This window comes from Crotalus tigris, unplaced genomic scaffold, assembly GCF_016545835.1.
Source record: "Crotalus tigris isolate CLP2741 ecotype Arizona unplaced genomic scaffold, ASM1654583v1 scf7180000017683.1919423, whole genome shotgun sequence".
Lineage (NCBI taxonomy): Eukaryota > Metazoa > Chordata > Lepidosauria > Squamata > Viperidae > Crotalus > Crotalus tigris.
Genome location: NW_024096563.1, coordinates 1,280,176 through 1,302,621, shown reverse-complemented (window position 1 = coordinate 1,302,621; position 22,446 = coordinate 1,280,176). Strand labels below are relative to the sequence as shown.

The 22,446-nt window shown below is 43.7% G+C and overlaps 1 protein-coding gene across 2 annotated transcripts in view; it reads left to right on the top strand.

Moving 5' to 3' along the window:
- Window positions 1-22,446, top strand: part of SCAPER (S-phase cyclin A associated protein in the ER) — a 105,170-nt gene that overhangs the window by 27,518 nt on the left and 55,206 nt on the right. For both annotated transcript variants that reach the window (XM_039337614.1, XM_039337615.1), the window contains 9 exons: window positions 93-233; window positions 2,234-2,389; window positions 4,151-4,293; window positions 4,640-4,721; window positions 4,964-5,116; window positions 5,711-5,818; window positions 9,686-9,822; window positions 15,837-15,902; window positions 22,175-22,286. In XM_039337614.1, coding sequence (XP_039193548.1) covers window positions 93-233; window positions 2,234-2,389; window positions 4,151-4,293; window positions 4,640-4,721; window positions 4,964-5,116; window positions 5,711-5,818; window positions 9,686-9,822; window positions 15,837-15,902; window positions 22,175-22,286 — 1,098 coding nt within the window. The remainder of the gene's footprint in view (window positions 1-92; window positions 234-2,233; window positions 2,390-4,150; window positions 4,294-4,639; window positions 4,722-4,963; window positions 5,117-5,710; window positions 5,819-9,685; window positions 9,823-15,836; window positions 15,903-22,174; window positions 22,287-22,446) is intronic.

The following is a 22,446-nucleotide window of genomic DNA, read 5'->3' as shown; positions in this document are numbered from 1 at the left end:
TACGATCGCTATGACCACAATCAATATTAATGGCACACTGAAAGAAACCACAACGGTTGGAGGCTTGTTTGACTCTTCGTTCTCCTCTGCAGGAAAAAGATGTGAAAAAATGGAAAGAAGAATTGTTGGATCAGAGACGAAGGATGATGGAGGAAAAATTGCTCCACGCAGAGTTTAAACGTGAAGTGCAGTTGCAAGCGATTGTCAAAAAAGCCCAAGAGGAAGAAGCTAAGGTAAGATCACTCAGATCAGACTCTTGTTGCATTTTATGGATATGATCCTGATTACAAGTTAGTCCAGAGCCTGGCAATAGAAATCATAATATATCTTTGGTCCAAATTTGTGTACCCCCGATCTACTAAAATTGCATTAGGTGTCTTCCTTTCAGTCCAGTCACTAGGGTACATTCTCTATTTTAGAATTGCAATGACACAGTGGTCCTCAGTCTGACGGTCTGTTTGTCTTTTCTGAAGCTATTTGTCTTCAAAGTTACCTCAAAACAGTGAGATAGAACCATCAAGGTCCTTCTTCTGAAGCTTTCAGGAAGACTTTGAAGGCCAAGTGTGCTTTTCAGCTGCTGGATGTTGACACTTGACTTTCCGCCGGCGGTGAACTGTTTCCACCAAAGGCACAATTCTCACTGTGTCGTGTTTTATCGCTAGGTTCAGTTCCTTGAAGACAACCTGCACATTATTTTCAAGTGAAATAAACTGATATAAGCGCAGCCACTTAGATTTGACGGAAAAGTTGTTAGAGACATGAACTTTTGCTCCGAGGTGCTGTTTGCTTGGTTTGGCATCTTAACTCAGAATCCCCCCCCCTTTTTTTTTAAATGTGCTGTTCTGTGTCAGTTCGATAACATGTAGGCAGAGCCATCCTATAAATTTGATTTTCGCTACGGTGATGTAGAGAGTTGATTTGTAGGCAAGATTTTTGTACTACGGCGAGGGCTGCTTTTCATTTTCACAGTGGATGGAGAATTTCAAGGGTCTCTGCGTGTGTACACACCGGATGCTATTTTTGAAGAGTCATGTTTTTAATGCTTTGCAAGCCCTTAAGACAGCACAATTGGCTAAGTCCATTAGCTGCTGGCTGCTTCTGCCCTTTCCTTAGAGCTGCTGTCATGTCTTTTACCTGCGGGCCCTGGTTTCCTTAATCCCGAGTGACCCACGGCAATCAGATTAACAACCCAACTTGTCATAATTCCCACTTTAGCAGATGTGCTAAAGCATTGCATCGGTTCAGCAGGGCGAGATCCCCAGCCCTTTGCACCCCGAGATCACGGCTAATTGGGTCAGAGCTACTGGTGGGGAGGAGGGGGGGGGCAAAGAGAAAGAAGGCTGGGACTTTCACAGCTGTTCCTCTATTCCTTGCCCCCTCCCACCGCCACCCGCTCAGTGAGCTGCAAAAATTCACCCTGCAAATGTGTTCCACCAGGCAAGCAGAGCGGAAAGTTGGTCTCGTCTGGGGATGTTTGACACAGCTGTAAATGGTGAGGGGAGAAGCACTAAAATCATACAGTCAAAAGAGGCTGTTTAGCCTCTACATCTAGTGTTCAACTCAGGACAGAAGTATCTCGTGTCTTTCTTTGGGTTAGGGGGCAAGAGCTGAGTAAGAAAGATAAACGGGAAATGGAATATGGTACAACTGAAGAGGCTTTTTAAAGAGGGAGAGAGAGTAGTAGACCACTGCTTAGGGAACCCTGTGCTTTGGGATGGTCTTTCTCCATCCCAGGCTAGTCAATTCATTCTCAAGAGGGGAAGATCCTCAGAAATCCAGCTAGGGGACCTTTTGCACAAACAGGAAACACATTGCACAAATCACTTTGACGTGATGATGTGGTGGAGGACTTGAACACACTTCCCTGGTTGGTGACCCACCAGTGGGGTCTGTCCTGGGGCTCCAGATCCAGAGATCTTTCCATACATTCTCATATCAGTTTTCCCTGTTGTTACCTAGTTGGGTAATGAAACGTCTGCAAGAAAACAGCCAAGTTCAGAGAGCATCAAAGAACCCCACAGATCTTTCCTTCGCTTAGGACAGCGTTTCCCAACCTTGGCAACTTTAACATGGGTGGACTTCAACTCCCAGAATTCCCCAGCCGGTCACGCTTAAGTTCACCAAATTAGCCGATTTCTCACAACCGATGGGATGTATAAATGTCTAAAGTGTTTGCCGTTTTATTTTGCTCCGATCCGATTTTTTATCGGGGTTCCCATTCCGTCTTTGGCAGGTGAATGAAATTGCGTTCATAAACACCTTGGAAGCCCAGAATAAGCGCCACGATGTTTTGTCCAAGCTGAAAGAATACGAGCAAAGACTGAATGAATTGCAGGAAGAGCGCCAACGAAGGCAGGAAGAGAAGCAAGCCCGCGATGAAGCTGTCCAGGTACCGCTGAAAGTCACAAAGGCTAGAAGCCAGTAACAAAGAAGAGAGGAGATTTTAATGGTTTTATTTCTTTGCCTTACTGGTGTCCTTCTTTGGAATACTATTGAGATAGCCTGTCTTCCCCTTCCCTCTCTTCCTTTTCCTTCGCTTCCTTGTTTTCTCCTGCCTCTAAAATGCTACTGAGCTCTGAATCATACAGAAATAGCAGAAAAGAGATTTGCTCTTAAGTGTCCATGCCCAGGAATGAGTTAGCCTGCATGGAACTAACTCAACATGGTGATATTATCTGTCTGTCTGTCTACTATCTATCTCTCATCTGTCTGTCCATCCATCCATTGCCTATCTATATTCATCAATTTACTAGCTATCTCCATCCATCCACCCATCCATCCATTATCTAGCTATCCATCCAGTCTTTCTATATCCATCATTTTTCTAGCTATCTCCACCCATCCATCTATTATCCATCCATCCTTCCATTGTCTATCTATATCAGTGGTGGCGAACCTATGGTACGCGTGCCAGAGGTGGCACTCAGAGCCCTCTCTGTGGGCATGCACACTGCAGCCACTAGCAACTCGTGCAGGTCCATTAGGCTGCCACCGCCCGAAGCAGCAGCCCCACCCAGCACAAAGCAGGCAAAATGGCCGGCTACCAAGCTCGAGTAGAGATGTTAGAGTATCGAGGTGGCCACACCTACCTGGCTACAGCCACCCAGTCTGCTGTGACCACTCTGGCCACGCCCACCCAGTGGGCCACACACCCCACCCTCCCTGAGGGAACCACAATGCTGATGCGGCCTTGGCACTTTGCAGTAAATAAGTGGGTTTTGGGTTAGGGTTTGGGCACTCGGTCTCTAAAAGGTTCGCCATCACTGATCTATATCCATCCATTTTCTAGCTATCTCCATCCATCCATCCATCCCAAATCTTCTGTCCTTTCTGTTGTTGTTAATTGCGAAGTCGTGTCCGACCCATCGCGACCCCATGGACAACGTTCCTCCAGGTCTTCCTGTCCTCTACCATCTTCTGGAGTCCATTTAAGTTCACACCTACTGCTTCAGTGACTCCATCCAGCCATCTCATTCTCTGTCGTCCCCTTCTTCTATTGCCCTCAATCTTTCCCAGCATTAGGCGCCCTTCTCCAGTGAGTCCTTCCTTCTCATTAGGTGGCCAAAGTATTTGAGTTTCAACTTCAGGATCTGGCCTTCTAAAGAGCAGTCGGGGTTGATCTCTTCTAGGACTGACCGGTTTGAACGCCTTGCAGTCCAAGGGACTCGCAGGAGTCTTCTCCAGCACCATAGTTCAAAGGCCTCAATTCTTTGGCGCTCAGCCTTTCTTATGGTCCAACTTTCACAGCCATACATTGCAACTGGGAAAACCATGGCCTGGACTATGCACACTTTTGTTGGCAGGGTGATGTCTCTGCTTTTTAGTATGCTGTCTAGATTTGCCATAGCTTTCCTCCCCAGGAGCAAGCGTCTTTTAATTTCTTGGCTGCAGTCCCCATCTGAGGTGATCTTGGAGCCCAGATAAAATCTGTCACTACCTCCAATTCTTCCCCATCTATTTGCCAGGAATTGAGAGGGCCGGATGCCATGATTTTGGTTTTCTTAATGTTGAGTTTCAAGCCAACTTTTGCACTCTCCTTCTTCACCCGCATCAAGAGGCTCTTTAGTTCCTCTTCACTTTCTGTCCTTTCTATCATTGTGCAAACCATTTGGCATTTCCATATTTAGCAAGTGAATTGTTTGCTCTCTAGGAACGGAAGAGAGCTCTGGAAGCGGAGCGTCAGGCACGGGTGGAAGAGTTGCTAACGAAGAGGAAAGAACAAGAAGCTCGGATTGAGCAGCAGAGGCAGGAGAAGGAGAAAGCCCGGGAAGATGCCGCTCGGGAACGGGCCAGGTAGCCGTTGTGAACCATTCCCAGTTTTTATTTAATTTTAACCCAAGAGTTTCGGTCAGGGCTTTTCAACCCCGCCAACTTTAAGATGCATGGACTTCAATTCCCGGAAGCTGAGGAATTCTGGGAGAAGAAGTCCACCCATCTTAAACTTGCCCCGATTGAGAAATGTTTGCAAACGGAATGTGCAAATGCTACATTCATTTAATGAGTTTCACCCTAGAAAATAGAGACACCCATATGGAGTATGTTGGATCTACTGTATGAATGGAGGGATATTGCTACTTCTTGAAAAGGCGGGGATCCAATCGCGTGCCTTAATTTTTCAACCTCTCTGCTCTTTGCATAGAGATCGGGAAGAGAGATTAGCTGCTCTCACTGCAGCCCAGCAAGAAGCCATGGAGGAGCTCCAGAAGAAGATCCAGTTGAAGGTATGGACTAGAAATACATCTCCAGAAAGGCATAGACCAGTAGTTCTCAACCTGTGGGTCTGCAGACTCCTAGGGAGGGTGCAGTGTCGTTACAAGGGGTCTGCAAGGGCTTGAAGAAATGATTTAAACCTTGAGTTGTCTTGCGGGTCCGTGGCCACAAAAGGTAGCTAAAGGGGATCTGTGGTGAAGGTTGAGAACCAGCGGCCTAGAGATCTTAACCTTTCTCTTTCGATCGCACACAGCACGATGAGAGCATCCGGAGGCACATGGAGCAGATAGAACAGAGGAAAGAAAAAGCCGCCGAATTGAGCAGTGGGAGACATGCCAACACAGACTATGCGCCCAAACTCACACCCTACGAGCGCAAGAAACAGTGTTCACTCTGTAATGTTTTGGTAGGATTCTCCTCTTACTAGCCTCTTGAGACAAGAGTGTGTCTCTGCCATTCAAGGCCACCTTAGCTGTTCCCAGAGATTGCCTTTGAGATGAAGATCCCTAGAAGGAAGAGTAGCCTGGCCCTACCATTCCTTCCTTGCAGAGATCCTCTGTGAGACAAGACATTTTTGCAGAGGAGAAGAAACTTCTCACTGCTTTTCCCTGAGCCAGATGTTGGGGCATCCCTTCCCAGTTTGCACCAGATGTGTCAGGTCTTGAGCTTTGCTAATTGGGCTGGGTTGACTGGATATCTATGGAGATTCTCCATCAACCATGGTTTTCCCAAATGCAAGTGGACTTTCTGGTTTTTTTTTTTTCTTTTGAAAACATTTCACTTCTCATCCAAGAAGCTTCCTCCGGTCTGAAGGGTGCACATTGGGAAGGGATGCTTCAACATCTGGCCTGGAGGAAAGACAGTGGAGAATCATCTCCTCTTTGCCAGCCTGCTCCAATTGATCTTGTCCCCTGTAGCAGCTGAACTAGCCAAGATATGTTGGGTGGGCTTTGCCAGGTTTTGGCACAAATGAACTGAGCAAATGTCGCACCCTTTCCAGATTTCCTCGGAGGTGTATCTCTTTAGCCACATTAAGGGGAAAAAGCATCAACACGCCGTGAGGGAGAACAGCAGCATCCAAGGCCGAGAACTTTCCGATGAAGAAGTGGTAAGTCTTTTCTCCTCCCCACCCCCCGCCCAATGTTATTATCCAACAGGAAATGGCTGTTAGGTTGACACAGCCTTGATCCAATTGCTGAAGAATCTGAGGGATTCGTAATCCAGCACAGCGTAGAAGGCAGCAGATTAGATTTGAATTAGACTCATTTGAATCCTCCAATTAATGTATGTAATCCTCCAATTAAGTCTTAATCTCTAACTCAGCGTTTCTCAACCTGGACAACTTTTAAGATGTGTGGACTTCAACTCCCAGAATTCCCCAGCCAGCAATTCTCCCAGAATTGTGGGAGTTGAAGTCCACACATCTTAAAAGTTGTCCAGGTTGAGAAACGCTGGGTTAGAGCTTGGGATTTCATACAACAACATACGTTAATTGGAGGATTTGGAGAGACGTTGCTGGCTATAAGTCTAGATCGCCAGCCAGAAGATTGGAAGCATTTGCGGGAGACAACTTCACTGAGACTGCCTTGTCCTGCTCAGAGCAAGAAGATGGAGCGATACCAATGGGACTTAAACTGGTCAGGAAAACTGGAACTGACTTTTGTGAACTTTTTGGAAATGTGGCTTTTTAGAGGATGCTCCACTCAGCCTCGCTGTTCTTTTTTTGGGATTGGTGTGGCGGATTGTATCAATTCATTCATCAATGGGTGTTTTGGTCAGTGGGTCTTTTGACGCGATCCATTAAGGCTTAGGTATTCCTAAGGAAGTCCTGAAAGAAACTTCTGTTATGGGCCAACTCTTCTTTTCCAACCCTGTGTTCAAGATCCCTCTTTCTTGCCAGACATGTTTAACAGAAACATGTCTTTCTTCAACTCTCGTAAGAGCTCAGTGCCTTTCGGAACGTGCCTCATTTTGTTTGGAGTCTGGAAGTACTCCATGGTTTGTTAATTTGGTTTAATCACTTATGTCAGCCAAGTATTATGATAAATTTTAATATAATTTGCTCTTTCTTGCTATGTACAGCTCTGGGCAAAATTTATATCCCTCTAGAACAGCAACATTTATGCTTTGTGTACTTAGGAGTACAATTTCAAAATACAGGAATGAATAATGTGGCCGAGTCAGCTGAGTTTTACTTCTCTCTGTTTCCCATCTTATTTTTAATCAATGAAGGCACCTCTAGGTGAATGCACTATTCCTACTTAAAGTTATTGCTTTTCACCTCTGATGCCTTCATATTAAATGACCCTTCTTCTCTGATGTATAAGATTTTTATTTATACTACCTCTGACCTAATGAAATTTCACCTTTAGCCCCCTGCACTTGACACTTCAGATAACATACACTTGATCTTTGACACATTTTTGTTTTAAGCCCAGAATGGGTAAGAGCTGCCTGTCACACAGGCGAAATAACTCCTTTGGAGAGGTCAATTCCAGACAGGGTTTCCATTCTGAACCACAAAACTTGTCTTGATCATTCGGAAAATCCTGTTGACAAAGATCACAGTGTAGAATCCAAATTGGTGGGGGGGGGGGCTGGTTATTATTTAAGATTTAATCTTCATTTCGATTCACAGTCTGGGACTGGTAAAAACTTAACAGTTCAAGTCCTAACCAAGGACTTAAGAACTGTTAAGGTAACGTCTGAGTATATTATAGGCAATTCCGAGGAGTAACATGGTTTTCCGCAAAGAATATTCAGGTCTAATAAGTTCAAAATTTCCATGTCTCAATTGGGTATTGTTCCCAAGGGCTCCTTTTACTATTGGTACAACCGCTGATTTCTTCCTCCATCATCATCATTATCATCATCATTATTATTTCTTCCACTATTATTATCATCATCATCATCTTCTTCAATTCAATTCACAGTCTGGGACTGGTAAAAACCTAACAGTTCAAATCCTAACCAAGGACCTAAGAGCTGTTAAGGTAACGTCTGAGTATATAGCCAGTTCTGAGTAAGGTGGGGTTTTTTTTTCAAAGTCAAAATATTCAGGTCTAGTAAGTTTAAAATTTCCATGTTTCTAGACAGCCCTTTGGGTATTGCTGCAAGGGCTCCTATTACTGTTGGTACAAACATTGATTTCTTCCTCCACAATCGCTCAACTTCAATTTGCAAATCACGCTATTTTGTTATTTTTTCTAGCTATTAATATTATTATTATTATTTCTGAAAGGTCAAATTCTGATCATCTCCTAGATTAAAACGAACACATAGATTTAGAGGCAGTCCTTCATTTACAACAGCTCGCTTCGCTTGGTGATTGTTCAAAGTTAAAACGGCACTGAAGGAAGGGACTTAACGATTGTTTTTCACTCTTAGCATGCCCGTGGTCACGTGATCAAAATTCAGACGCTTGGCAACTGGTTCACATTCACGACAGTTGCAGTGTCTTGGGGTCACGTGATCCCCTTTTGCGACTTTGTGTCAAGCAAAGTCAATGGGGAAGCCAGATTCACTTAACAACCAAGTTACTGATTTACTTAACAGCTGTAGCAAGAAAGGTCATAAAATGGGGGCAAAACTCACTTCCCAAATTCCTCAGCCACATAAATTTTGGGCCCCATTGTGGTCGTAAGTTGAGGACCACCTGTAATCCCGCCTTCCTTTTTTTGCTGTCTGGGGAAAAAAATAGACAGGGATCGGTTCCACCCAAGATTAATGCAAAGTGACAGCTTTAGGAACTGGAGAAGCGCTTGGCTGATGGGTACCGAGCATCGCTGGCCGTAAGCCAGCGGCAGCTTGCTGGATGATGGAGGGGCTGTCCACTTAAAGCCAGCATGGCAAACGGCCAAACAATGGCCTTACAACCGTTAGCAGAATAGGGACGGGAGATGGGAGACTTTTTTGGAGCTTCTTCCATTCCTTTCTGGCGCCTAATTCAGGATGTTGGTTGTTCAGATGCAGAATGGGGATGTATTTGAGGACACCCCCCCCCCCTCTCTGCTTGGCTTGGCTGGTTGATAAAGTTTAGCTTAGTGGAGGGGAATTGAATCACCCCTGATGTGCACATTAGAATCTAAGCTTTGATTGCAATAGTACTTAGACTTATATACTGCTTCACATTGCTTTTTCAGCCCTCTCTAAGCGGTTTAACAGAGTCAGCGTATTTTCCCCCAACAATCTGGATCTTCATTTTACCAACCTCAGAAGGATAGAAGGCTGAGTCACTGTTGATCTGGTCAGGATCAAACTCCAGACTGTGGGCAGAGTCAGCCTGCAATGCTGCATTTTAACCACTGGGAAGGAAGAGAGGGAGGGAGGGAGGGAGGGATGGGAGGGAGGAAGGAAGATAAGAAGGAAGGAAGATAAGAAGGAAGGAAGGAAGATAAGAAGGAAGGAAGGAAGGAAGGAAGGAAGGAAGGAAGGAAGGAAGGAAGGAAGGAAGGAAGGAAGGAAAGAAAAAATAACAGTAGCCCTTAAACTTATATACCGCATCATAGTGCTTTTACAGCCCTCTCTAAGCGGTTTACAGAGTCAGCGTATTTGCCCCCAAAAATCTGGGTCCTCATTTTACCAACCTCAGAAGGATGGAAGGCTGAGTCAACCTTGAGCCAGTCAGGATCGAACTCCTGGCTGTGGGCAGAGTTTGCCTACAGTCCTAAATCATCTTTTTCAGTGCCATTGTAACTTCGAATAAACCGTTATAAGTCGAGGATTACCTGTACTGTATCCACGGAGAATACTAGATGCTGCTACCATTTGGATCACATTCGCTCGGAAGCTAATGCCGACTCCGTTGCTTCCCTTGGGCAGTTTAAAGGGACAAACATCATGTGAACAAAAATATATTCTGATGCCGACTAGTTTTTAACACCCCATGGCTGTTTAATAGTCGGCTGCTCCTTTTTAGAGTGCAGAAACAGAAGCAAGAGTGTGGGGTGCCATCTTTTTTGTGTTCCCGTTCTAGGAACACCTGTCCTTAAAGAAGTACATCGTGGATATTGTGGTAGAAAGCGCGGCTCCCGCCGAGCCTGTAAAAGACGGGGAAGACAGGCAGAGGACGAAAAAGAAAGCCAAGAAGCTGAAGGCACGGATGAACTCAAGGTATCGGATTTGGAAACACACATACAAACAGACACAAACACAAACCTATATACATATACAGAAGTGAGGAGAACCTGTGGCCTAGAGGTTAATACAGCTGCCTAACATGCAAGCTGCCCAGGTTCGAATTTCAGAAAGGTATGGCTAGCTGATGAGAGACAAATAGCTTGAAATAGCTGTACTAGTCTTCCTTTAACTCTTTGTCAGCAAAATCTAAATTCACATATACATATATATATTAAAAAAACCTTTGTATATGTGTCTTTTTTTGTAGACACACACACACACAGACACAGATAGATAGATAGATAGATAGATAGATAGATAGATAGATAGATAGATAGATAGATAGATAGATAGATAGATAGTCTTTTGCATGAAAAGGCTTGCATTTATTTATTTTTGCCCTTCAGAAAAGCTGCTGCAAAACTCTTGAGAAAAAAAATGCAAAAAACCTTTTGAAGTTATTTGCTCTAGGAACATCTTGAAAATAGCACTGATGAGTCTAATTTACGGCCACTTTCTCTGATTGAGGAAGAAAACGGCGTATCGATCCAGCCCTGCCTTTCACCTGTTAAGAGCTTTCTTCCTAATTGGACGCCAGAGCCCTGCCAAAACTCTGCCCTCTTCCAGAGCACAAGAGCAGGTTTAAGTAGGTCTAAACCGGGCCTATTTTTCTTCCCGGCTATTGATTTTTAAAATGAAGTATCAAAGAAAATCAATAGTAATCAAGAAATAGAAGCTCGTCGGCCGGAGTGTCAAATCCCCAGGCTGGGTTTAATCAATTTTGTTGCCTGCCACGACGAAGAAAGTTAGAAATATCTTAAAAGGGAAAGTGAGTTGTCAGACCTGCCATTTGTCAACGGACTAAAAAAAAATGGGGCAGTCGTGGATTGTCATAGTTTCAGAGTTTGGAGGATCCCAAAGCAGAACATCCGTGCTTCAGCCTAGACCAGTGGTTCTCAACCTTTCTAATGCCGTGACCCCATAATACAGTTCCCCATGTTGTGGTGACCCCCAACCACTTATACATCACCACGTGCCAGGGGCATGGCCAAGGAAAAGGGGAAAAAATGGTGGACAGCCTTGTTTGGTGACCCCCGTGAAATGGTTGTTCGACCCCAAATGGGGTCCCGACCCACAGGTTGAGAACCACTGGCCTAGACTTTACACCAGCGGTCCCCAACCTTTTGGGCACCAGGAACCGGTTCCATGGAGAGACGTTTTTCCGCAGACCAGAGGGTGTGTGGTTTTGTGTGCTGCCTGCATCCCATGGATGGTGCTTTGCTTGTTTGTGCGGACCGGTTGCTGGCATGCCACGGCCCGGTACAGGTCCACGAACCGGGGATTGTGGACCCCTGCTTTAAACGGTTTCCTAGATTCCTTCCACTTCTTCGAAATCCAGACTCAGCGCTAAAATACCGGCATGGTGAAACTAGAGTCCTGTTGAATCCGCCTTTTGCTTTTTTGGGGTGGGGGTGGGGGTTTAGTTGAAGTTTATTCTACAGGTAGTCCTCAACTTACAACAATTTGTTGAGCGACCGTGTGAAGTTACGACGACGCTGAAAAAAGTGGCTTATGACCGTTTTTCACACTTACGACCGTTGTCACATCCCCATGGTCACGTGATCAAAATTTTGACGCTTGGCGACTGACTCGCATTTATGATGGTTGCAGCGTCCCGGGGGTCACGTGGTCCCCTTTTGTGACCTTCTGATAAGCAAAGTCGATGGGGAAGCCAGGTTCACTTCACAACTATGCTACTAATTTAACAGCTGCAGTGATTCACTTAACAACTGTGGCAAGAAAGCTCGTAAAACAGGGCCAAACTCACTTAACCATTGTTTCACCCAGCAACAGAAACTTGGGGCTCCATCGTGGTTGTGAGTCTATTACTACCTGAAATATAAAATACAAATAGAAACAAAGATAAAAAGGGAATAGGGGAGGAAGAAGAAGTGGAGTGTGAAGTAAAAAGGAAAGGGGGAAAAAAGCAGAGACTTCTAACCATTTTCAGCACAGTCAAATACAAAATACAACCTCAACTTTTTACTTCACACATTTAGTAAGTGCTAGTCATTTCTATAACAAACCGAATTTGAACCTCCAAACCCAATCAATCAATCAATCAATCAATTTCATTGCGGTCACACGCCAGCATTGCAAATAAAAGCATTAAAACAATAATAATAGTAAAAAATAAAAATAGAAGACAAGACCGAAAAATATATTGCAATTGGTGCTGGATTATCACCGGGCATTTAAAGTTTGCCTAATTTTGCACACAACATAACAGAATTTGGCCACATTTTTCAGTACAGTGAAACAGAAAATGCAGTTACAACCTCAACTTTTTATTTCACATATTTAGCAAGTAATAGCCATTTCTATAATAAATGTAAATTAATCATTAAAACCTAAAATCAAAGTTTCCTTTTTCTTTGTTTGTTTCACACATAAAGTCCAGAAGCTGTTTCTAAGTAGAAGCAAAACTGGATGCATTCTTTTTAATTAAAACAGTTATTTTTGTCGTATCTGCCAGCTCTATCAGTTTTTCCATCCGTTCTTCCATTGTGGGAATTAGCGTATTTTTGCATTTTTGCACGTACAGAATTCTCGCCGCAGTCAACATATATAATAACCGAGTTCCAACTTTTTTCCCCCAAGATCTTTCTCTGCTGCTTTTGTGGAGTTTAGCCCTTTTCATTGTACAGCTGTGTATCGAGGTAGCAGATGTTCCCCCTTTTTGAATGGTGTCTTTACGGCATGGACTATTTTGCGTTCAGATTTATTTTCCAGATAGTTTCATGTATTGAGTTGAGTTTTTTTTTCCTCTCCAGCATACTGAACCTGATAAAGCTTTGTTTACCACATTCAGTAGGACTTTGTAATATAAAAGGAAGTGATTCATAGCATAACCCATTTTTTCCCAACCTCAAGTTCTCAACAAATATTGGATTTCAAGTCTTACTACCTCAGGAGAGTGAAGCAGGAGCATCCTGGGGTTTTAAAAAAAAGTGTCCAAAACTTAAAAATGGTTGTGCTTTTTAATAAAATGTGTGAGCTGGAAACTGTGCTAACAACTTCTTCTGGTTTTATGCACTGAAGTTACACCGCCTTCCTCCTACAATGCCTGTCACTCAGTATGATGGGTTAATCAGAACGCTGTTATCAAGAAGGGTATGGAAAACATAAGCCAGCGAGAAAATATCCCCAGGGCATGTATTCAGGGAGATAAATATTTGCCAAACACAGAGAAGTGAACTTCTTGCTGTCTTGAGACAAACTTGAAATTCAACTTTCCTGCTTGTTTGGCTGAGCCCCTCGTGTCTGCTTCAGAATTCTTCCTTTCTCCTCTTAGGAAAAGCCCCTGTCTTTTTATCCCAGCCTTAAAAGCTTTTCGTATCCGGAGCGTCTCCCTGCTTAGATGCCCATGTCAGTCTGTCTGTCTAGCACAGTGGTTCTCAACCTGTGGGTTGGGACCCCATTTGGGGTCGAACGACCATTTCACGGGGGTCGCCAAACAACGCAGTCCGCCATTTTTTCCCCCTTTTCCTTAGCTGTCCCAGTCCCTTTTATTCTATTGGCTTTTGAAAGCCAATAGAATAGACTCTCTTGAATAGAGTCTAATTCTATTGGCTTTCAAAAGCCAATAGGAATTGTCCGGGCTGTCTCTGCCCTGCTGAGCCCGCCAAAAGTCCCATTCTGCAAACGGTGCTGCACCAGTTGAGTAGTCCTTGACTTACGACCGGTTGAGTAGTCCTCGACTTACGACCGGTTGAGTAGTCCTCGACTTAACGACCGGTTGGGGGTCGCGGCATTAAAAAAGTTGAGAACCACTGGTCTAGCACACCCCATCCGTTCAGGGACACTTGACTGTCATTGGAAATGGCCAGCATGAGTACATAAGAGGGGCAATTCGCCGTTCTTTCCCCCCCTCCCCCCCTCCTTCTACAACATCAAAGGAAGAGGACCATCAAACCTGGATAGTTCTTGATTCATGGATTAAAGCCTTACCTACAACTCCTCAGAGTTGGGCCAAGAAGCCTTACAACTTTTGTTTGAAAGGGCTGTTTACCAAGTCAGATGGTCCTCAAGTTACCACTACAAATTGAGCCCCAGATTTCTGTTGATAAGCGAGACGGTTGTTCAAGCGAATCATCTTTCTTGCCACCATTGTTAAAGGAAACCCTGCAGTGGTTAAGTTAGGAGCACGGTCGTTAAGTGAACCTGGCTTCCCCCATTGACTTTGCTTGCCAGAAGGTTGCAAAAGGGGATCACATGACCCCCCCCCCGGGACCCTGCGACTGTCATAAATATGAACTGAGTTGCCCAGCCTCTGAATTTCGATCATGTGACCCTGGGCGTGCTGAACAGCCGTAAGGGTGAAAAACGGTCCTAAGTCCCTTTTTTCAGTGCCTTTGTAACTTCGAACAGTCACTAAATGAACCGTTGTAAGTCAAAAACTATCTGTATTGGAGCCGACAAGTAATTCTGGTGAGCCAATATGCTTTTGCCAGGAAATCTTAGACCTCCAGTAGCTGATGGCCAACCTCCATTGAAGCCAGGGCTGTCCAATTTTGGCAACGTGAAGGCCTTTGGACTTCAACTCCCAGAATTCCCCAGCCAGCCTGAATTAATAATAACAACAACAACAATAATAATAAAGTTGGAAGGGACCTTGGAGGTCATCTAGTCCAACCCCTGCTCAGGCAGGAAACCCTATACCATTTCAGACAAATGGCTGTCCAGTCTCTTCTTAAAAACCTCCAGTGTTGGAGCATTCACTGCTTCTGGAGGCAGATTGTTCCACTGGTTAATTGTTCTCACTGTCAGGAAGTTTCTCCTTAGTTCTAGGTTGCTTCTCTCCTTGGTTAGTTTCCATCCGTTGCTTCTTGTCCTGCCTTCAGGGGCTTTGGAGAATAGCTTGACTCCCTCTTCTTTGGGGCAGCCCCTGAGATACTGGAAGGCTGCTATCATGTCCCCCCTCGTCCTTCTCTTTATTAAACTAGACCTACCCAATTCCAGCAACCATTCCTTGTATGTTTTAGCCTCCAGTCCCCTAATCATCTTTGTTTCTCTTCTCTGCACTCTTTCTAGAGTCTCAACATCTTTTTTACATTGTGGTGACCAAAACTGGATGCCGTATTCCAAATGTGGCCTTACCAAGGCCTTGTAAAGTGGTATTAACACATCACGTGATCTTGATTCTATCCCTCCATCAATGCAGCCTAGAATTGTGTTCGCATTTTTGGCAGATGCAGCACACTTTTGCTAGGCCTGTTAAGGGCTATTTTTCAAGTTGCTGATGGGCTGGTGTATTTTATACCCATTTTGGTTCAAACAAAATTAAGTGCCGTCCAAGGAACAAATTGGCCCTCTCTCAGACAATGTGGCAAGTTGCCAAGATAAATCCATTTTTTTCCCCCATTTGGTTCATGCTCCTAATTCTGGTTTACATTTTCCCAAAGTGAATCAGCCATTCATAGATCGCTTTTCTGTTTGCGGGAAACTTGTATGGTTGCATCATTGGCTGTTACAAACTGTTAATGAGATGCAAATCGTTCACTTGGGGTTTTTTTAAAAGCATTTTTTTTCTCACAATGAGCGAATTGCCATCTGGTATTAGAGTTTACATCCAGTACTGTAATTTACAGTTGTTTATGAATTGATAAATTCGCTAGTCTCTAGAGTGCCCTAAGCTTGTTGTTTTCATATTTAAAATGTTTTAAATCTCTCCAGTAGTACGTATGTCCACTGGGCTTGCTGCAGCTTATAAAATCTTCAAACATTTTGCCATGTGATGAATGAAACTGAAGCAGGATTGGGAGTAGCAAACATGGTTTGGCAGGATAGAATTACTTTCAAATTAACCAAGGTTTTAAAGGAGCCCATTAATTTCTACTAAAAAGAAGAAGATAAAAATGGTAAATTGAACAAAATACTCAGCGCAGAATGTGCTTTATATACATCCTACCATAACTGATGTTTTCCACTGTTTCTTTTCATTTTAGGGCAAAGGAGTACGAAAACGGAATGGAATCAAAAAATGCCTCTTATGAGTCTCCGTACAAAGCAAAGTAAGTCCTTCATCCGGATGGAAGCCTTGTCCATCAGAACAGAATTCTCTTTTGTGTAAGATAGCCTTTCCCATTCTGGTGCCTTTAACTTTTGAGGCCTGCGGCCCCTAGAATTGTAGACATGAACCATTTTGATGAATCGGGGACAGAATTGTGAGAGGCTCCATTTAAAACAGTGGTTCTCAACCTGTGGGTCGGGACCCCATTTGGGGTCGAACGACCATTTCACGGGGGTCGCCAAACAACGCAGTCCGCCATTTTTGCCCCTTTTCCTTAGCTGTGCTACTCCCTTTTATTCTATTGGCTTTTGAAAGCCAATAGAATAGACTCTCTTGAATAGAGTCTAATTCTATTGGCTTTCAAAAGCCAATAGGAATTGTCCAGGCTGTCTCTGCCCTGCTGAGCCCGCCAAAAGTCCCCTTCTGCAAACGGTGCTGCACCAGTTGAGTAGTTCTCGACTTACGACCGGTTGAGTAGTCCTCGACTTACAACCGGTTGGGGGTTGCAGCATTAAAAAGGTTGAGAACCACTGATTTAAAAGCTATATAGAACATAGATTCATAGGAATGGAAGGAGCCTCGGGGGTCTTCTAGTCTAAACCAAGGCAGGAGACCCTCTACCATTTCAAACAAATAGTTGTCCAATCTCTTCTTTAAAAATCTCCACAACTTCAAGAGGCAAGTTGTTCCACTGATTAATTGTTCTCACTGTCGGGAAATTTCTCTATGAGTCAGATCTCCCCTTCATAAGTTTCCATCCATCGCTTCTTGTCCTGTCCTCAGGTGCTTTGGAGAATAAGTCAACCTGTAAGGACCCACCCCACTTTGCATCTTAAGAAGACAGAACTCTTGGAATAATTCTTCCAACAGGAATCCTTTATTAAGAGAGAATGGTTGCAGGCATGCTCGACAGGATTTGGGGTTCAAGCTCTCCCATTCAAGGTTTTAAGGGGTTCCCCAGTAGTCCCACCCAATCAACCCCCCTTCCAGTGATAGTTTCAAGTATCACAATTCCACCCCCTTTCTTCTTTCTTCCGTCTGGATGGAGACTTCAGATAACTACATGAAAGGCAAATACCCTTCTTTGTTATGGTAAGGTCCTCTGGTGCTAACGCTTTGAGGTTACAATAAACACACATTCAGCATTCAGCTCTTTGAAGTGTACTGAAGGAAGTGAGGGCCATAAAGCCCCTTTGTTCTCCCCCTTCTCTCCCTCTTATGGCAGAATCCAAAGAAGGCAGAATTGGGAGTTTCTATATTTGATAATTAAAGATGAAATATGATTGGATTCTGACACAACCCCTCTCTTCTCTGTGATAGCTCCTCTAGTACTGAAAGACAGCTATCGTATCCCCCCCCCCCCCGTCCTTCCTTCTCTTCATTAGGAACTATACATACTTAGTTCCCTCAGCTGGTCATCAAGACAATTTAGGAAGAGCAGATAAATAAACAGGTGACCGGAAGGGAAAGAAATGGAACTGAGCTAATATAATTGTGTATACGTAGTCCTCGGCTTACATTACAGTCGTACGTCATAATCGTCTTAAGTGGGTCATCACATGATGGAGCTAGTTTCATGACTCTTTTGGGGGACAGTTAAGCGAATCAGACATAGCGGTCATAAACTGAATCCTTTGTTCACTATGGGCCAGTTTTGCCCATAAAAATTTCCCCCGCTGGTTTTCCTGGTCTTCCCCTTGTTATCCCTCCATCCTGCATCCATCAGACCTGTTTAATCTCCTTTGGTCCAGCTCTGAAGGTTTTGCTTACTTGTTTTGTTTTGTTGATCTGATAAGAATCCTCTTCCTTTGCCTTTCTTTAAACTTGGGTGTAGAATTCCTTCTTCGATATTTAAAGCTCCCTCTTGTCCCTTAGCGGGCCTGTTTGGCCGCTGTCCTGGGTACACTCCTAATCTGAGTTTCTTGTTAAAAGGGAAGATGGTTTTCTATTTTAGTTTTTGGGGTGGAAAAGGTTTAGGATTTGCTGCAGGCCTTTGGATGGTTTTTTTTTAAAAAAAAGGCAGAAAGAACTTGCAGCCCATTCCTTTGGGGAGAGACGTAATTAGAGAACCGTTGCCAGTAGGATAAGAAGCTAAATTGCCTTTATGGAACAAAACAAGAAAATAAACTTTGCATCTAGCTTTACCATTTCCAGTGTACACAGTGATTGTAGTGCTGATTAAAGGCAATGTTGCAACCAATTGTAAATGTAAATACTCTTACACAGCTTGTTGTTGCCACTATAAATATTGACAAATCTAAAGGTGGGTGTAGCAAAAAGAGAGAGGCTTGCATACCCAGAAGTCATGAGCTGGTATAAAACTGCCCCTTTTAGATGTCAGAAGTAGTTTATGCTGGGTGGTTTTGCCCATCTGACTAGAAATTTGCTGAAGAAAAATGGAACCAGGTCTTTAGCTGTCCTTCCATTGGTGCCCTCTTACCCCCAGAACAGGAATATGCCCCTCTCACTGGCAATTACCCACATCCAACTGAAGTATAATTCCTAGAGCATCCGTAATCATGGAAGAGAGGGTCATCTTCCACCCAACTCTCTTTTCTTCCTCCAGCTTGACTTCTTAGAGGTAGACTAGAACATCATTGGAAGTCTCTTTCAGATCTCATGGTGGAAGTGTCACTGGTGGCTTCTTCCAGATCTGAAGGTGGAAACGTCACTGGTGGCTTTTTCCAGATCTGAAGGTGGAAACGTCACTGGTGGCTTCTTCCAGATCTGAAGATGGAAACGTCACTAGTGGCTTCTTCCAAATCTGAAGATGGAAACGTCACTGGTGGCTTCTTCCAGATCTGAAGATGGAAACGTCACTGGTGGCTTCTTCCAGATCTGAAGATGGAAATGTCACTAGTGGCTTCTTCCAAATCTGAAGGTGGAAACGTCACTGGTGGCTTTTTCCAGATCTGAAGGTGGAAACGTCACTGGTGGCTTCTTCCAAATCTGAAGGTGGAAACATCTTTGTATAACCTTTGGAGGTTATGGCTTCTTCAGTGGTGCAGTTTCACTCTCAATTTCTTTTACAATTTGGCATCTACCTGCATTTCCAAATTACGGAAAGAAGTGGAAAACCTTATAGCACATCCTGGAAGTCTCATTTTGGTTTCAACTTTGGAGGGGGGGGGGAAATCCTTCTAAAATAAAAAAAGATTTAATTTTTTTTAAAAAAAAACAACTCCATTGCCATCAATCAGATGGCAAGGTAGCATATCCATCAAATAAATACACACAAAATAAACTTCTCCCACATCCTGAAACTTGACAGAGGTTCTGGGTTCCCATCAATTGTCACCAAAGAAGAGACTGGAAGCAGGAAATAAGATTCGCTTCTCTGAGCCAACAAACAGCTCAGTCCAAAGTTCACCTCAATCTGGGCCAAGAATTTAAGCAATATGGTCAGAAGTGAAGTAATCAAAAGGAAAGGTAATTTTATATTCTGTACCGAGCCAGGAAAAGGAGGAAGAAGACGGTTTTACGATGAGTCTTAAAAAGAAATGTATGAGAGGAAAATGTAAAAACACAGAATTCCATTTGACTTGATTAGAACTGGAAATACGTTTCTAAAGCCAGAACGTACAGTTGTCTCTTGAAAACTAAACGATCTGCCTTACGATATGCTTGCTAGTGACAGGAAGGTATGTGTTCTTTAAAAAAAAAAAAAACAACCCTCAGTTTTTGAATAAAACCATTTTAGAAAATAAACATTGCTTCTAAGCCAGTTTGTAGTTGTTATGATAGGAGTTGTGGTCCTAAATGCATTAAAACCATTTCCCCCGTTCTGTAGCTCTCTTGGGGTTACAATATCTTGAATTCCTAGTTAACGTGGAGGAAACTAGCAACTTTAAAAAAAAATGCAGCTTATTGCTGTTAACTTGCTCTCTTTGTTTTCGTACAGTTTCCTTCAGAGCAGCTACTATTTATTCTATATTATTTCTATTATTTCCTGGTGTGCTCTCACGTTTTCGAAATTGCCCCTTTGAAGTGGATGCATCGTTTGAAAAATGCTTTTTTTTGTTTTGCGAAATCAGTGCTAACAAATTCAATGACAAATTCTTATTTTATTTTTTTACTACGCCCAACCATCCTACAAGCCAAGAAAAGAAGTAGCACGTTGCCTTTTACTAAAATAGAGTAACTCACCACACTGGCTTGTGAAACTCGGCTTTGCTCAAGGACCGAAAGCGTTTCCCTGGCCCCCGAATGCCATCGCACTAGGACTCTGGAGCACCCCTGCCTTGCGCAGAATTGAAACTAGTGGGAGGTTGAAGTTCTTGCATGCGGTGATGAAAAGTTTTCATGGGATCTTCTGAGATTTGGGGGGATTATCCCTCAAAGATTTTTTAGCTCCGTGGTGGCGAACCTATGGCACGCGTGCCATAGATGGCACTCAGAGCCCTCTCTGTGGGCACGCGCACCGTCGCCCCAGTCCTAGGCCTTCAGCTGAGTTTTATAAAACCTTTTTGCTTTAGGTCTCCGCCGCTGTGTACAAAAAAAAAGGTTCAATCAATCAATCAATTTCAACTTCTTGCAGGAAAAAAAAGATCTCGCAAAGTTGGATTGATTGATTGAACTTTTTAGTCCTATCCAGTCTGCCGTTACCACCGAAGCCACACCCACCCAATGGGCCACACCCACCCAATGGGCCATGCCTACCCGGCACCCGACGATACATAAGTGGGTTTTGGGTTGCAGTTTGGGCACTCGGCCTCTAAAAGGTTCGCCATCACTGCCTTAGCTACTGCCCAATTTGCAGTTTTATTTATGCAATTGTTTAATTTATACAACCGCCCAACTCACACATAATGTGATTCCAGGTACCTTAAAAAAAATAAAATTAAAAATCCACCATATCATAAAAACCCATCCTAAAAACCCACCACCCGTGGTAACAACGACACAATCAAATCAGCCATTTGGTCCGTCCCCATTCATGTTCCCCAGGTCCACTGACAAAACCACATTTTTAGGGCTAGGGGGATCCTCCATCATCCAGGTCAGGGTTGTCCCAAAGGAGCTTTTTCAGGAGGCAACCGGACTTCCTTTGTTTTTTCTTTGAAGACGTTTCGCTTCTCCTCCAAGAAGCTTCTTCGGCTCTGACTGGATGGTGGGGAATGCAGCTAGTCAGAGCCGAAGAAGTTTCTTGGAGGAGAAGCGAAACGTCTTCAAAGAAAAACAAAGAAAGTCCAGTTGCCTCCTGAAAAAGCACCTTTGGGACACGTTTTTAGGGCCTTTCAGAAAAGCAACAGGGTGGAAGCCAATCCTGCCTTGGAAGGAAAGCTGTTCCATAAAGAAGGGGCCACCACGGAGAAGGCCCTTTTTTTGTGACAAGTTTTGGGATTTCCAGCAGGAATTTTTCAATGCTTGAAAATAACTTATGGCAAGGCTGATTTCCCCCACCCCCACCCCAGATTCTGTCCTTCCAGAATCCTTCCAGATTCTGTCTGGTAGTGGCTGATCTAATACCTGTCTGGCTTTCCTCTTTCCTGTTTTGAGGGTTTTTTTATATATATATAATAATTTTTTATTTTTCCAAACTCTCCCCCATACATATACCGTGATCTTTATCAGATGTTAACATACATTCTTTTTACATTCATATATAAGATACTTTTAATAAAATGAAATAAATATATACACATGACTTTTGGTGTTGCTCGCCCATTTCCCCTTTCACCGTATCCACACTCCTTCTTCTCTACCTTCTTTCTCCCTTTCTTCTCTTCTCTACTTCCCTCTTCTTCCTCTCCCCTTCTCTTTCCTTCCCCACTCTCCTCCCCTTTCTCCCCACTTCTCCTCTTCTCCTCCAACCTTCCTACTTCCTTCTCCCCTCCTTTACTCTTTTCTCTCTCCTCTCCTTTCTTCTGAGGGTTAATGTTAAAAGTGCTCAGGAATATTATAGAGTCTGAAGACCCCTGCAGAGAGTCAGTTGTGCCCATCCTCTCCCGTGCCCATTTACCTAGGTCAGGGGTAGACAACCTTGGCTCTTTTATGACTTGTGGACTTCAATTCCCAGAATTCCTGAGCCAGCATAGCTGGGAGTTGAAGTCCACGAGTCATAAAAGAGCCAAGGTTGCCTAGCCCTGACCTAGGAAAAGTCCCACGGTGTGCCCAGGACATGATACTGATTGTCTCTTTCAATCATCATGCAGTGAAGATGGTCTCAACTGAAGTATTACTGGGATGTAACTTTCCCAGTTCTGAATGCTATTTCCTCCTCTTCCCCCCCCCCTCCTTTTTTTCTCTTTTTTTCTTTCGGTAATACGAAAGGCTACAACGACTGGTGAAAGATTTGCAGAAGCAGCTTCAGATTCAAGATGGTACCAAAATCTCCGCTCTGGATAGGATTTTGGGAGAGATTTCTCGGATCCTGGAAAAAGAGGTAAGGTCACTTTTACTGCTCAATGCCAAATTAGGTCATATCCTTTGATGCGGGTGTAATTCCCGATTCCTTCTGTATATACAATCTTGGCTCAAGATTGATAAATCTTTTGAGTTTCTTAGTCTTCATGGTGACTTGGTTCAAGGCCATAAACCATAGT